The sequence below is a fragment of the Capra hircus genome (assembly GCF_001704415.2).
Source record: "Capra hircus breed San Clemente chromosome X unlocalized genomic scaffold, ASM170441v1, whole genome shotgun sequence".
Lineage (NCBI taxonomy): Eukaryota > Metazoa > Chordata > Mammalia > Artiodactyla > Bovidae > Capra > Capra hircus.
Genome location: NW_017189516.1, coordinates 54,614,847 through 54,628,161, shown reverse-complemented (window position 1 = coordinate 54,628,161; position 13,315 = coordinate 54,614,847). Strand labels below are relative to the sequence as shown.

The following is a 13,315-nucleotide window of genomic DNA, read 5'->3' as shown; positions in this document are numbered from 1 at the left end:
CTGGAGTAAGAGGCAAGATATTTAAAACCTTAGGATCTGGTACCTACCAATCTAAACAGTCCATAGCTGTAGACAGCACAAAGAGCCGTGAGGGTGTGTGAGCCTGCCCAGGCAGGGCCTGATTCTGTATTTAGTGTGAGGAGCAGCACAGAAAAATGTGTGCTGAGAGTATGCCGGCTTCCCCTTCCAGCCCATCAATCAGATCAGTCCAGTCATTTCACCTCTCAAGGGGAATAGTGAAGGAAGAGGGTAGAGAGAAACCAGGAGTGTTACCGTAATCACAAATAGAGATGAAAAGAAACATCATAAATAGGGAAGATTCCTCTGGAAGAATAGACAAAAGTGTAAAACTATTAAAACTGTACTAAAACTTTTAAGAAAATAAACAAGGTGCTATGACAGATACCAACAGTACGATGAACCTATACATATGTAAATTATTTTCAAAATGAGTGCTATGGATTTATCCTCCTCCCCAAATTCATATGTTGACTCTCTAACGCTAAATGTGAATGCATTTGGAGACAGGGCCTATAAGGAGATAATTTGAGTTAAATGAGATGTCATTTAACTGATAGAAAGGATTAGCACCCTCGTCCAAAAAGACTCCAGAATGCTCATTCTCTCCCCTGCCAGTTCTCCTTCAACCAAAAAGAGGTCATGTGAGCATACAAAGATTTGGTGGCACCTACAAGCTGAAAGGAGAGGCCTCAGATCGAAACCTACCTTGTCAGCATCTTATTCTTCAACTCTCTCAGCCGCCAGAACAGTGAGAAATAAATTTCTGTTGTTTAAGTCACCCAGTCTATGGTATTTTATAATGGCAGCCAGAGCAGACCAATACAATGAGAATAGAACTCTTCTCCGTCCATCTATCTATCGTACCAACAAGAGAAATATACATAAAATAGAAATCTAGAAAGCTTATGACAAAAAAAGAGAAAGCTTATGACATATAACTACAAATTTTCATATTTATCTCCATAGTGCCTATTGAATGAAGAGCATTATTTGAACATGATATAAACTATAAGCTGACCTAGATTATAAAGGTTTTTTAAATGTTAAATTAAAATGTGGGTCCCTTAAAAATTATATTTAAATAAATTATTTTCAAGATTGAGTTTTGCATTAATTCTATCTCAAATAATATTGCAAGCAATCAATTAAGACTTTTCACTGTTTACTTACTCAGTTGTTTCTCTGTTGGGAACTTTTCTCATGGAGAAAGCCACCATTGCTTTGAAGAGATACTCTTCATTTGTATCCCAAGCATACTGAAAGAGAAGTAACACAGAGAATGAAAAGTAGAGAGGCACGGAATAAGAACTGGTCCATTGGGCTGTAACTGTGGCCACAGTGGTGTTGGTGTGTGTGTGTCTGTCTGTGTCTCTCTCTTTCATCTTACACAAAAAAAGACTGGGGACCATGATAAATCATGTCACCATAATGTTTAGGATAGAATCTCCTGGTTATTCTATCACTGCAAGTGTGGTGTGTTTCCCACTGCACACTCTTCTTCAAAATCTGCAGTATTAGTAACCAGTCAACAAACAGGGCATTTGGACATCTCATCCTGTATGTAAACAGTTGATTCCTTTTCATCCTTTCTCTCTTCCCTCATAAACTGACTCCCCATCTCAGCTTCCTTTCCTGTATTAATACAAGTTTTCATTTTCTTAGCTGAAAACTTGAGTGTATGTGCATGTGATGGGCTGAACTGTACTTCCCACAAAGAAATTTGTATGTTAAAATCCTAACCCCCGGTACCTCAAAATGTAACCATATATGGAAGACAGTGTCTTTACCCAGGTGATTAGGTTAAAATCAGATCATTAGGGTGGGTCCTAATCCAATATGATGGGTGTCATTGTAAGAACAGGAAATTTGGACACAGACACAGAGGGAAAACATGTGAACATAGCCACCTACAAGCCAAGGAGATGGTCTGGAACACATTCCTCTCTCAAAGAACTCAAAAGGAATCAACCCTGCTGACACCTTGATCTTGGACTTCCAGCCTCCAAAATGAGAGAAAACAGATGTCCATCGTCTAAGCCACCGAGTTTGTGGCACTATTACAGCAGCCCTAATCCCAGGGACGGGGGAGCCTGGTGGGCTGCCATCTATGGGGTCGCACAGAGTCGGACACGACTGAAGCGACTTAGCAGCAGCAAACTAAGGTGGTTGACCCACATTTTAGGTGTGTAATCTAGCATAACTGGAGAAAATCACAAAACAGTGTGGCTTAACTCAATTCATGGTGACCTACTCCCAAACTGCCTGGCATCCCCTTAGGGGTTTCCACCAGTTGTCTCTCCCTCATGGTTCACAATGACTGTTTCAAATCTCCTTCAGCCCCCACCACATCCCCCACACCTCCGTGCTTTCCCTCATTCCTCACTTTCACTAAGCACTCTTGTTTCTTAAGTAATAGATACATCTCGAGTCATCCACTGACGCATGTCCCACCTCCTGCCCTCCTGACACCAAGTACAAAACTTCCACAGGCACGTGTCTATCCACATCCTCCCCCAAGGGCCACATGTGGTGTGTCTCCTCCGGTCAATGGCTGCTCCATCCACCTCTATTAGGAATGCTTCCATTTGGCCCTTCTCTGGATCTAAACTATATCAGTTTCCCTCTGTGCATTCAATGCTGACTGGAAGCTGTTCACTGACTTTGAACTATGCTTAAGTCTTTCCCATTAAAATAACAAAACCAAATCGCTTTATTCAGTCCTCCTTCTTCTACCAACTGTCGTTTCTCTCCTGCCCTTCGCAACCAAAATCCTTGCAGGAGCTGTCCATCCTTCCGTCTGCAGCTGGTCACTGACCATGTATTCTGAACCCCCTCCACCTGCCTTCCGGTCCCTGCACTCCACAAAGCAGCTCTCTCATGCTACCAATGATCTTCACGTTGCTCCACACAATGAGCAGTTTTCAGTCTCCCCTCGCCTGGCCCCTCAACAGCACTCAACGCTCTTGAACACTCCATCTGAAAGCACTCTCTTCCCTTTCCTGACACAGCATCCTCCTGGTCTTCCTGCTGCCCCTCTGCCTCCTCTGCAAGCGCTTTAAGAATCACAAAGCTCAAGGCCAGCCCCTTTCCTCTGGCCATCCTCCACCTTCTTCATCAGCACTGTCATCATCACTTCAGTGCAAGAGACGCGGCAATGGATATCTCAAGCCAGTTCAATAATGCCTCAAACTCAGTAAGTCCAAAAGCCATGGTTTTCTTATCTATTCTCAGTTCCCTGAGTCTTAAAGGGGCCATCATCCATCTAGTTGCTTATCCTTGACCTATCCTCTTCCTTTCCTTGCCATCCCATCCCATGGCTCTCAAATCCTTTCACTGCCCCTCTCTCCACCAACACACCGGACTCCAAATGGCCATCATCTCTCACCCGTACTGCTCCAATCGCCTCCCAACTGGTTCCTTCTGTCTACTCTAGTCTCTTTGAGTCTCTCTTCTACTCTGTGGCCAAAGTGTCTTGCAAACACACATTCTGTCATGACACCCCTTCCACGAAACCCCCACTTGCTTTAGAAATAATACCAAAACTCCTCAATACAATCCATACATTCTTGGGCCTGACCCCTCCTTTCTCTCGAAGCTTATTACACGAGATGCTCCTCTTCACTGCTCCAGTGCCAAACACCTTGGCCATCCTTCCACCCTTCACTCTTCCTACATTCCTCCCTTGTAATAAGCCTTGGCATGTGCTAGTCCTTTCACCCTCTTTCCTTGTATTCCCCAGGTTCACTTCTACTAGTGTTTTAGACCTCACAGTAAATGCCAGGTCCTGTGGCCTCTAATGAGGCCAAAGTCCCTGTGGACTTCTCTTTCCTGAAATGCTTGTCAAGATCACACACTTGCATTTGGTTCATTGGATATGCAACCAATCCCATGACTATAAGCTCCCCAAGGGTAAGGATAAGTCTGGTTTTAGCTGTACCACATCCTGAGCATCCAGTGTGGTGCCTGCCCTCAGAGGATTCTGGGAAAAGCAACCCTACGCACTGGCAGAGATGGTGGATTCTGCCATCAAACCTGACCACTGCCCCCTGCTGACTTGAGATCACGAGTAGGTCACTTAATGTCTTTGCACCTCTGTTTTCTCATCCACCTAATGAGAATGGGAATACCCATGTCATCTTCCTCAAAAGGCTGTTGTGAGAGCTAAATGAGCTAATGTGAGCAAAGTGATTAGAAGGGTCCCAGGTAGAAAGTAAGCTAAGTTCTCAAGGAAAGCTGGTGTTAGAATGATTATTACTCATTGAGTGAACAAAATGGTAGATTGCCTTGCAAACCGAGTATGTCCAAGTTTCTTCAGCATTTCTTTTTATCATCTCTAGCCTGAGGCATCTTACTCTCACCTTCTATTGGGGAAAATTTTCACAGACCACACTGGCAAACTGAAACTAGAATGACACAACTCCATCTCATTAATTCGAGACTCTTTACTGTTCCTATCGGAGAAGGCAATGGCAACCCACTCCAGTGTTCTTGCCTGGAGAATCCCAGGGACGGGGGGAGCCTGGTGGGCTGCTGTCTATGGGGTTGCACAGAGTCAGTCACAACTGAAGCGACTTAGCAGCAGCAGCAGCTTTACTGTTTCTATAGCTACCGTGGCCCCATGAGTGCTTTTTAACTTTAATTTCATAAACATATATTTCATGCTGCTATCTTGATATTTTGAGAACTGAAGACAAATGACCACAGAAGTGGAACATTTTGTGCCATGAAAAATCTTACGTGGGTGAAACATGCCCTCTTCTCAATGATGAGAAAAGTGACTGACAAAATTCGAATGACCACCACGGTGAGGAGCAGAGCCCAAATCAGGCCTGTTTCGGGTAGTACAGAACTTTGCATATTTTCCAGCATACACCACAGATTAAATACTTCAGGCAAAATCACTTTATTAACAATTTCTATTTTACTACAAATCGTTTTGCTTTAAGAAAATATCAGATTTGACATCTTTAAAAGTAGTTTGTGCAAGTTTAAGATAACTATGCACACAGGCTCATAATCAGCGAAAGCAGTGCTATTAGCAAACAAAATTTTAAAGGAACATGCAGGATCTGCACTTACTGCTTTATCTCCCAGGGCTGTTCTGATACTAAGTCTCACTTTAAAAGCATTTTCTGCATCTGCCAGAGAGAAAAAAGACAGCAGTACATGATGACAAAATCCGTCAAAATGGAGCCTGGTAAATCCTAATATTTAAAGCAACTCAAATCAATAGACCCTGGTTCAATTCCTAGGTTAAGAAGATCCTCTGGAAAAGGGATAGGCTACCCACTCCAGTACTCTTGGGCTTCCCTGGTGGTTCAGCTGATAAAGAATCCACCTGCAATGCAGGAGACCTGGGTTTGATCCTGGGTTAGGAAGATCCCCTGGAGAAGAGAAAGGCTACCCACTCCAGTATTCTGGCCTGGAGAATTCCACGGACTCTACAGGCTATGGGGTCGCAAAGAGTCGGACACAATTGAGCGACTTTCATGTTCACTTTTTTCTTTTTTTTTTCAAATCAACAGAACACAGATTGCAATTAAACTGTCCTTAATACTTCTGAAAGTTTAACTGCGATCATCTTAGATGGTTGAAATTTTTCTTTCAAACTCATAAAACATTCATAGGCTCAAGTTTCAAGCCACAACACATCGGCAGATTTAGAAAAATAAAGAAGTCTTTCAGTCAGAGACTTGTCAATCATTCAGAAAACTGTTAATCTATTTCAAAGTTTCAAGGCTTACGTACCTGGTTGACAGAGATCGGCACGAATAGCAGTTACTAGAAAAAAGAGCAGCCACAACATTCTTTCAGAGTGGAAAACACAAGGCAAACGGAGGGAAAAAAAATTCACCCTTCACTTAAAGCTGCCTTAGCCATTCTGTGACCCGGATTAGAATATGAGACAAAGAAGCAAGTCACCACCTAAAAGGTTTAATGATTAACCCCGATCATTTGGGTTAATACTTTGATAGAAGCAGCCCATCTCCTGTCAGTTATTTATGAAAATCTGTTTGGAAAACATTAGCTGTCCTTCCCAAACTCTACCTCCAAAGAATGTTTTCTCTGCTGACTCAGAAGTTGGAATCCTCCCCGGCCCTTTCTTCTGTTGTCTGGTTAAATGCACAGTGGAAAGAATTAGTCCTTTCTGGAGGTTTACAATGTGAACTCTCTGCCTTTTCAGGACTGAAATATCTGGCTTACAGATAGACTATCTTAATTTAGGAAACAAACATCACTCCTTTCTATCTCTGGTGAACAAAGGACACCCTTCCAAGACTGGCTTCATCTGACTGTCACCTCCACAGGTAAACATTCAGGAGAGCTTCCAAATCAAAGAGAATGCTTTTGGTCAGCCCTAAGGTCTGGTAGTTGTGTAAAATTAATGACATAGAGCAGTGCTATCCAATGGAACATTCTGTGATGATGGAAATGTTCTATATCTGCAATAATATAGTATGTATACAGCACATATAACGTACTAGCCACTGTGGCTGTTGAGCACCTGAAATGGGGCTACTGCTGCTGAGAAACTGAATTTGTATTAATTTAATGTAAAAATATGTGGCTAGTGACTACGATGGTCAGTGCAGTTATACAACAGTAATTAGGAACTACCTACCATGAGCTGGGGCTTCCCTGATAGCTCAGTTGCTAAAGAATCCACCTGCAATGCAGGAGACTCTGGTTTGATTCCTGGGTCAGGAAGATCCCCTGGAGAAGGGATAGGCTACCCACTCCAGTATTCTTGGGCTTCCCTGGTGGCTCAGCTGATAAAGAATCCGCCTGCAATGCAGGAGACCTGGGTTGGGAAGATCCCCTGGAGAAGGGAAAGGCTACCCACTCCAGTATTCTGGCCTGGAGAATTCCATGGACTGTACAGTCCATGGGGTCGCAAAGAGTCGGACATGACTGATCAACTTTCACTTTCACCATGAACTAGCTTCGCTGGACTATTCCTCTAATCCTCAAAACAGTGCCCTTCACTGCTGCATTATAATCATCTCACATACGAGAAAACTGAGGATTCAGTGTTTAAGGCATTGGTGGCAACAGGAGGAGTGGAATGGGTGTCGCTTTACCAGCCTGGGTGACTTACACCTGAACCCTATCTCCACCATGCTGAACCAGACTGTGTTTTGGGTCATCCTTTGTCAAAACGGACATTGTAACAGAATCTCAGAGATGCTCTGAGGACTGTGGCAGTGAGTAGAGAAGAACCGTCCCCTCATGGGCATTCTACAGATGCCAATCAAGCCCCCAACAGGCCAGTGTTGGAGCTTTCCTCTCTATCACGCAGCCTCTGCATGAGTTCAGTCCCCAAATTCTACATTGTTGCTTAAAAACCATGAATGGAAAAATCAGATTGGATGACCCCACTGTTAAATATAAAATTTGGATTTCTAAAGAAACAACAAGAAAAATATCAGCAACTATATTTCTCATTTCCCCTTCCTGGTTAGGGTGATAGTTTATTATAGATGACACACTGCTGTCAGCTTGGACTGTGAAGAAAGCTGAGTGCCGAAGAATTGATGCTTTTGAACTGTGGTGTTGGAGAAGACTCTTGAGAGTCCCTTGCACTGAAAGGAGATCCAACCAGTCCATTCTGAAGGAGATCAGCCCTGGGTGTTCTTTGTAAGGAATGATGCTAAAGCTGAAAGTCCAGTACTTTGGCCACCTCATGTGAAGAGTTGATTCATTGGAACAGACTCTGATGCTGGGAGGGATTGGGGGCAGGAGGAGAAGGGGACGACAGAGGATGAGAAGGCTGGATGGTATCACCGACTCGATGAACGTCAGTTTGAGTGAACTCTGGGAGATGGTGATGGACAGGGAGGCCTGGCGTGCTGCGATTCATGGGGTCGCAAAGAGTCGGACACGACTGAGCGACTGAACTGAACTGAACTCCACTTAAGGAGCTTTTCTTCATCTCCTTCACCTCGGTTGCCAGGATACAGAGTCAGGAAAAGTGCTAGAGAGAGACGTGGCCCAGTCTCTCTGGGTTCTGGAATGAACCCCGTCATTCCAGAAATTTCACTATTAGGGGAAATGGAAATTTCCTAGAAGGAAGGGCCTGCATAACTAACCCCTGAAAACAAAGTCAGACTACATGAACTTATCTTAGGAAATGTTAGACCAGATATTGGCATCCTGCGGGGAGGAGGGTGGCAGGGAATAGATAGAGATTGTAACAAAACTGATTATTTGCATATAGTAAAGCCCTGGAGAGGTAAGAATCTGATTCAGACTTGCTTTAGCCTTAAGACTTCATAAAAATATCAAGTATCTCTTTTGCTTTTACTTAGGAGGACTGCAGACAGTAAAACAGTGAACTGTATTTAAGCCATTCATTTGAAAAGAGAAGAAACTCTCTTCTCTTTTGAATTACTATTTCTCAATGTTTGTTGCCTCATTTTAAAAATCAACAGAGATAAGGGCAACAGAAGTTCTGTACAGAAAATACAGAGAAGCAAAAAGAGAAAAGTACAAAATACCTATAATATCACCCATACGGATGACCAGTGTGAATATATTTTAATAGTTGGAACACACGTTCCTTAGCCTTGGATCTTCTTGTGTGTTCCCTTGTGACGCTATTGTCATTTGGTCTCATTGTAGTGGCCCTGTGAGAACAGGACAGCATCACAGTGGGAATCACATAGGCCCTTGTCTTCTTCCTCACCCTAATGGGAATGCTGCTCCCCATGAGATCTGGTGAATCTTTTACTTTTTAAAATACAATTATTTATTTATTTTGACTGTGCAGTGTGGCTTGTGGGATCTTAGTTCCCTGACCAGGGATTGAACCCATGCCCTTGACAATGAAAGCACAGAGTCTTAACCACTGGACAGCCAGGGAATCCCCCAGTGAGTCACTTTAAATTTGACATATCGTAAGATAAAAGCATCTTTTATTCCTAACTTACTAAAAACTTCTTTTTGTCAATAAGTGACATTGAATTTTATCACCTGCCTTTTCAATATCTATTAATATGATCCTAGAATTTTTACCACTTGGCATGTTATATTAAAAAATTTCTTTAGGTTGATCCAATCCTTAGATAAGCTTAGTTTGATTACTTCTAACCTGCTTCTGGACTTACTTGCTGTGTTTGTTTTCTTTAGCTTTTAAAATCCATTTTCATAGAAGAATACCATTTAGGTTCCTCTTCAAGTGCTGATCCCTTTTCCAGTCCTTACAGTACCACCCTGAAAAATGGTACAGAACGATTTGTAACATTATCTACATTCACAAATACTTGAAAATGCAGAAGAAATTAAATATTCAGAGTTGAAGAATCTGGACTATATATATTTTGGAGGAAAAGTTCTTAATTTTAAAACTTTCTTATAATGTCATTAATTGCAGGTTTCTTATTTCTTTCCCTTTTCACTGTTTACAATATCCAAGAGAAGCATTCATTTCATTAAGATTTTCCAGTCTTCTCATAGACTGTATACAATGTATATCTCATAAAATACTCCATTCATTGTTATAGTCCCTTTATATTTCCCAGTTATATACTAATTTTTTCCTCATTTTCCCACTGTTCTTTCCAGAGATTTACCTACTCTTTTTGTTGGTTAATCAAAGAAGATCTTGCATTTAATTTTTAATTCTTCTACTTCCTGATTCATCCAGCTTTACAGTTATTCTTTACTCTCACCATCATACTGGTTTTGTTGTGCTTTTTATAACTCTTGAACTGGCTAATAGGCTTATTTATTTTTAATCTTTCACAGTTAATATGAAAATATCTGTGGCTATGAATTTTCCTTGGAATATTGTTCTGGCCACATGACATAACAAGTACAAATGCACAGTGATCTCATTCTATTTTCTAAATAGTCTACAATTACAGTTTTAATTTTTCTATACCCCAGTATTAAGAAAAGTATTAGAAAATTAGAAAAGTATTTGTCATTAGCAAAAGAAACAGCAGCCAAAAATGAAATGATTAAAAATATTGCCTTTTATAGGTCCTGTAAGATGAATAGAAAAAGAAAACGTTTAGTGATAAAATAAGATACTGTCAATAACTTGACTTAAAACAAGGTCTGGATCAGTTGGAATGTACTAAAAAAGATTTTAACAACTAAAGAGCTTGAGAGTTTGGTAAAAGTGGTGAACCCAGAACTAGATGCTATCGTTCTTGACTCTCAACATAGTGGGGTTTTTTCTTCCACTTTTCAAAATCTTGCACATACTTGGTCTTTATATTTTCATGCACAATTGTAAGTATTAAACCTCCAGAAAATTCATATCAAACTTGTTCCCTACAATGCTCATTTCAGCAATTTTACAAATAGGAGCTTAATAATTTATCAGTAACAGTGGTAATGATGACAACTAAAGTGGTTTCAAACATTCAGAATATGGCCCTATTACTGGCAATGTTTAGAGTTTCAAGAATGCAGATAAAAAGTTGAGACTACTATTGCCATGAGCAATACAAAAGGCACTGAGTCTCCTGAGACAGGAAAGAGAAATTGATTTCTCCGTGCTTTTTCATACTCCACACCACTACTGGAAAGCAGTTTCTCGGCACATAACTACTGATCTGGAGAATGAATTAAATATGAGATCAGATGAAAAGAAAACACATGAGTTGGTCTTTTGACTCACATAAGATGCCTTTTAAAGTTCATCAGAGCATGTGGCGGATATATGCTCCATTTACCTGCAATAAAACAAGATGTAGTATGGAGGACAAATGCAGCTTTGAAATTGTAACTGATTGCTTCATTGTCACAATCAGGTAATTTGCAAGCCTAGAATAACCTGAATACTGTGAGCTTTAATTTTTTTATCTTTAAATATTTTAACCACTGTTACAGGTCTATCTCAATGATCACTTCGTTTAAGAAATCTTTCTTTTCTTTTTGTTATACATTGTTAGCTGTTGTTTGTTGTAGACTTGTCCACTCTAACTTTTCATTCTCTGTCCTGTGTTTCCACAGCATTTTGTTCACATTTGCACATGGATCTATTGCCAACATGATTTGCTTCTGGAACCTTCAAATTTTAAGTTCCTGGAGGGCAGGGATTATATTTGGTTCCATTTGCATTTCTCATGGCCCATGAATATTTGATAGTAAAACTGAACTGACTTACTTTAGTCACTAATAGGCATTCTAAGGCACTTAAGACCATGGAAATGAAGTATCATGAAGTACACTGCAATTTCTTTGACCATCTCCACCAGAGAAAGACAATTCCCAGTACTTTGACAAATCAGGAACCCTGAGCTTTGGAAAACTTCTGTCTCTACTCCCAGACCTTAAGCCCTTTTTAGATGAGAAAAAAAAATCCAAAGCTATAATATTCGAAGGCTAGTCAAATTTTGTAGGTTAATCAACAACTTTAACTTTATGAACCTTACCTTCTCACCCCCACAGGGTAACAATTTTCAGCTTCAGAGAAAGTTAATCACTAATCTTTAGAAATAAAGATTAATTCAGACAAACTAAGTGAGTATAATTTATGGCAAATTTATGGTTACCAAAGAAGAGAGGGGGTGGATAAGTAACAAGGATTTACTGCTATTACAGAGAACTATATTCAGTATTTTATAATAACATATAAAGGAAAATAATATGAAATATATATACATAACTGAATCACTTTGCTGTACATCTGAAACTAACACACTATTGTAAACCAATTATACTTCAATGAAAATAAATAAAATTTTTTAAAATAAGAATTTAAAAAAAAATGAGTCCTATGCAATAAAAACAAGATTTTACTGACATAGCCAACGCTGCTTGAGTGTTGTATTAAGAGTTTTCTCATGGTTTCAACAAGCCATGATATTTTTTGTCTGGGTAAAAACTACTGTAACCACGCTCTATGGAGTACTATTTTCCATCCTTAAATCTTGTATCTGACTGCCAGTTAGTGTTACCTAATCACATTTAGCCCTGCCACTAGGTACCGTTGTTACCAACCTCCATAAAGAGGTAGAGGGCTTCCCAAGTGGCACAGAGGTACAGAATCCACTTGCCAATGCAAGAGACGCGGGTTCCACCCCTGAGCTGGGACGATCCCCTGGAGCAGGAAATGGCAACCCATTCCAGTATTCTTGCCTGGAAAATTCCATGGACAGAGGAGCCTGGTGGGCTACAGTCCATGGGGCTGCAAAGAGTTGGACACAACTAAGTGACCGAGTATACACGCACAAAGAGGTAGAGAGGCCCTGTATATTTTAGGTTCAGTTCACTTCAGTTACTCAGTCGTGTCCGACTCTTTGCGACCCCATGAATTGCAGCACGCCAGGCCTCCCTGTCCACCACCAACCCCCAGAGTTCATTCAAACTCATATCCATGGAGTCGGTGATGCCTTCCAGCCATCTCATCTGTCGTCCCCTTCTCTTCCTGCCCCCAATCTCTCCCAGCATCAGTCTTTTCCAATGAGTCAACTCTTCACATGAGGTGGCCAAAGTATTGTAGTTTCAGCTTTAGCATCAGTCCTTCCAATGAACACCCAGGACTGATCTCCTTTAGGATTGACTGGCTGGATATCCTTGCAGTCCAAGGGCCTCTCAAGAGTCTTCTCCAACACACAGTTCAAAAGCATCAATTCTTCGGCACTCACCTTTCTTCACAGTCCAACTGTCACATCCATACATGACTACTGGAAAAACCATAGCCTTGACTAGACGGACCTTAGTCGGCAAAGTAATGCCTCTGCTTTTGAATATACTATCTAGATTGGTCATAACTTTCCTTCCAAGGAGTAAGAGTCTTTTAATTTCATGGATGCTCTCATTTTCGTAACAGCTTAAGCTACCCTCATTCTGGTTGATACACAAAGTACATCAAGTAATCAAAAGATCAAAGTTTTTGCCCTTGTGGCCAGTGACAATGACCTTGATCTTTCTACTTTATGAAATCATCAAAAACTTACAGTAAGAAATATTTTTAAAGACTGCCTAAAAGACATGGATGTAAGACCTCTATTACTACAAATCGGAGATGCCAGATAAGTTTTTGCAACCACTCATCCATCCTGAACCCACAAAAGACATTGTTAATCTATTATAGAACGTTTTACTTCTGAGCCCGGTCTCAATCACAAAACTCCAATGCAGTTATTCAGTCAGTCGACATGTGAGTTGAAACTTACTTGCCATCATGGGGAATAATGATCTTAATGCTGCCCTGACTAAGCCATACCATTAAGGGTCTGTGATCTCAAATAAACAGGAAAGTGTGGGTGGTTCACAGAATTGATTTAATGAACTGTGCTTTGTTACTATGGCAACAGTTTACATTGAGGGGATCTGT

The 13,315-nt window shown here is 40.9% G+C and overlaps 1 protein-coding gene across 2 annotated transcripts in view; it reads right to left on the bottom strand.

Annotated features, from left to right (window-relative positions):
• The window catches only part of TMEM27 (transmembrane protein 27), a 49,426-nt gene extending 43,211 nt beyond the window's left edge, over positions 1-6,215 (bottom strand). The window contains exons 1-3 of one of the 2 annotated variants that reach the window (XM_018043779.1): positions 5,770-6,215; positions 5,101-5,159; positions 1,192-1,277 (exon numbers count right to left, since the gene is read on the bottom strand). In XM_018043779.1, the coding sequence (XP_017899268.1) occupies positions 1,192-1,277; positions 5,101-5,159; positions 5,770-5,827 (203 nt within the window). In that variant the 5' untranslated portion in view covers positions 5,828-6,215. The remainder of the gene's footprint in view (positions 1-1,191; positions 1,278-5,100; positions 5,160-5,769) is intronic. The other variant, XM_018043778.1, reaches the window with a different exon arrangement.
• Positions 6,216-13,315: the final 7,100 nt, after the last annotated feature.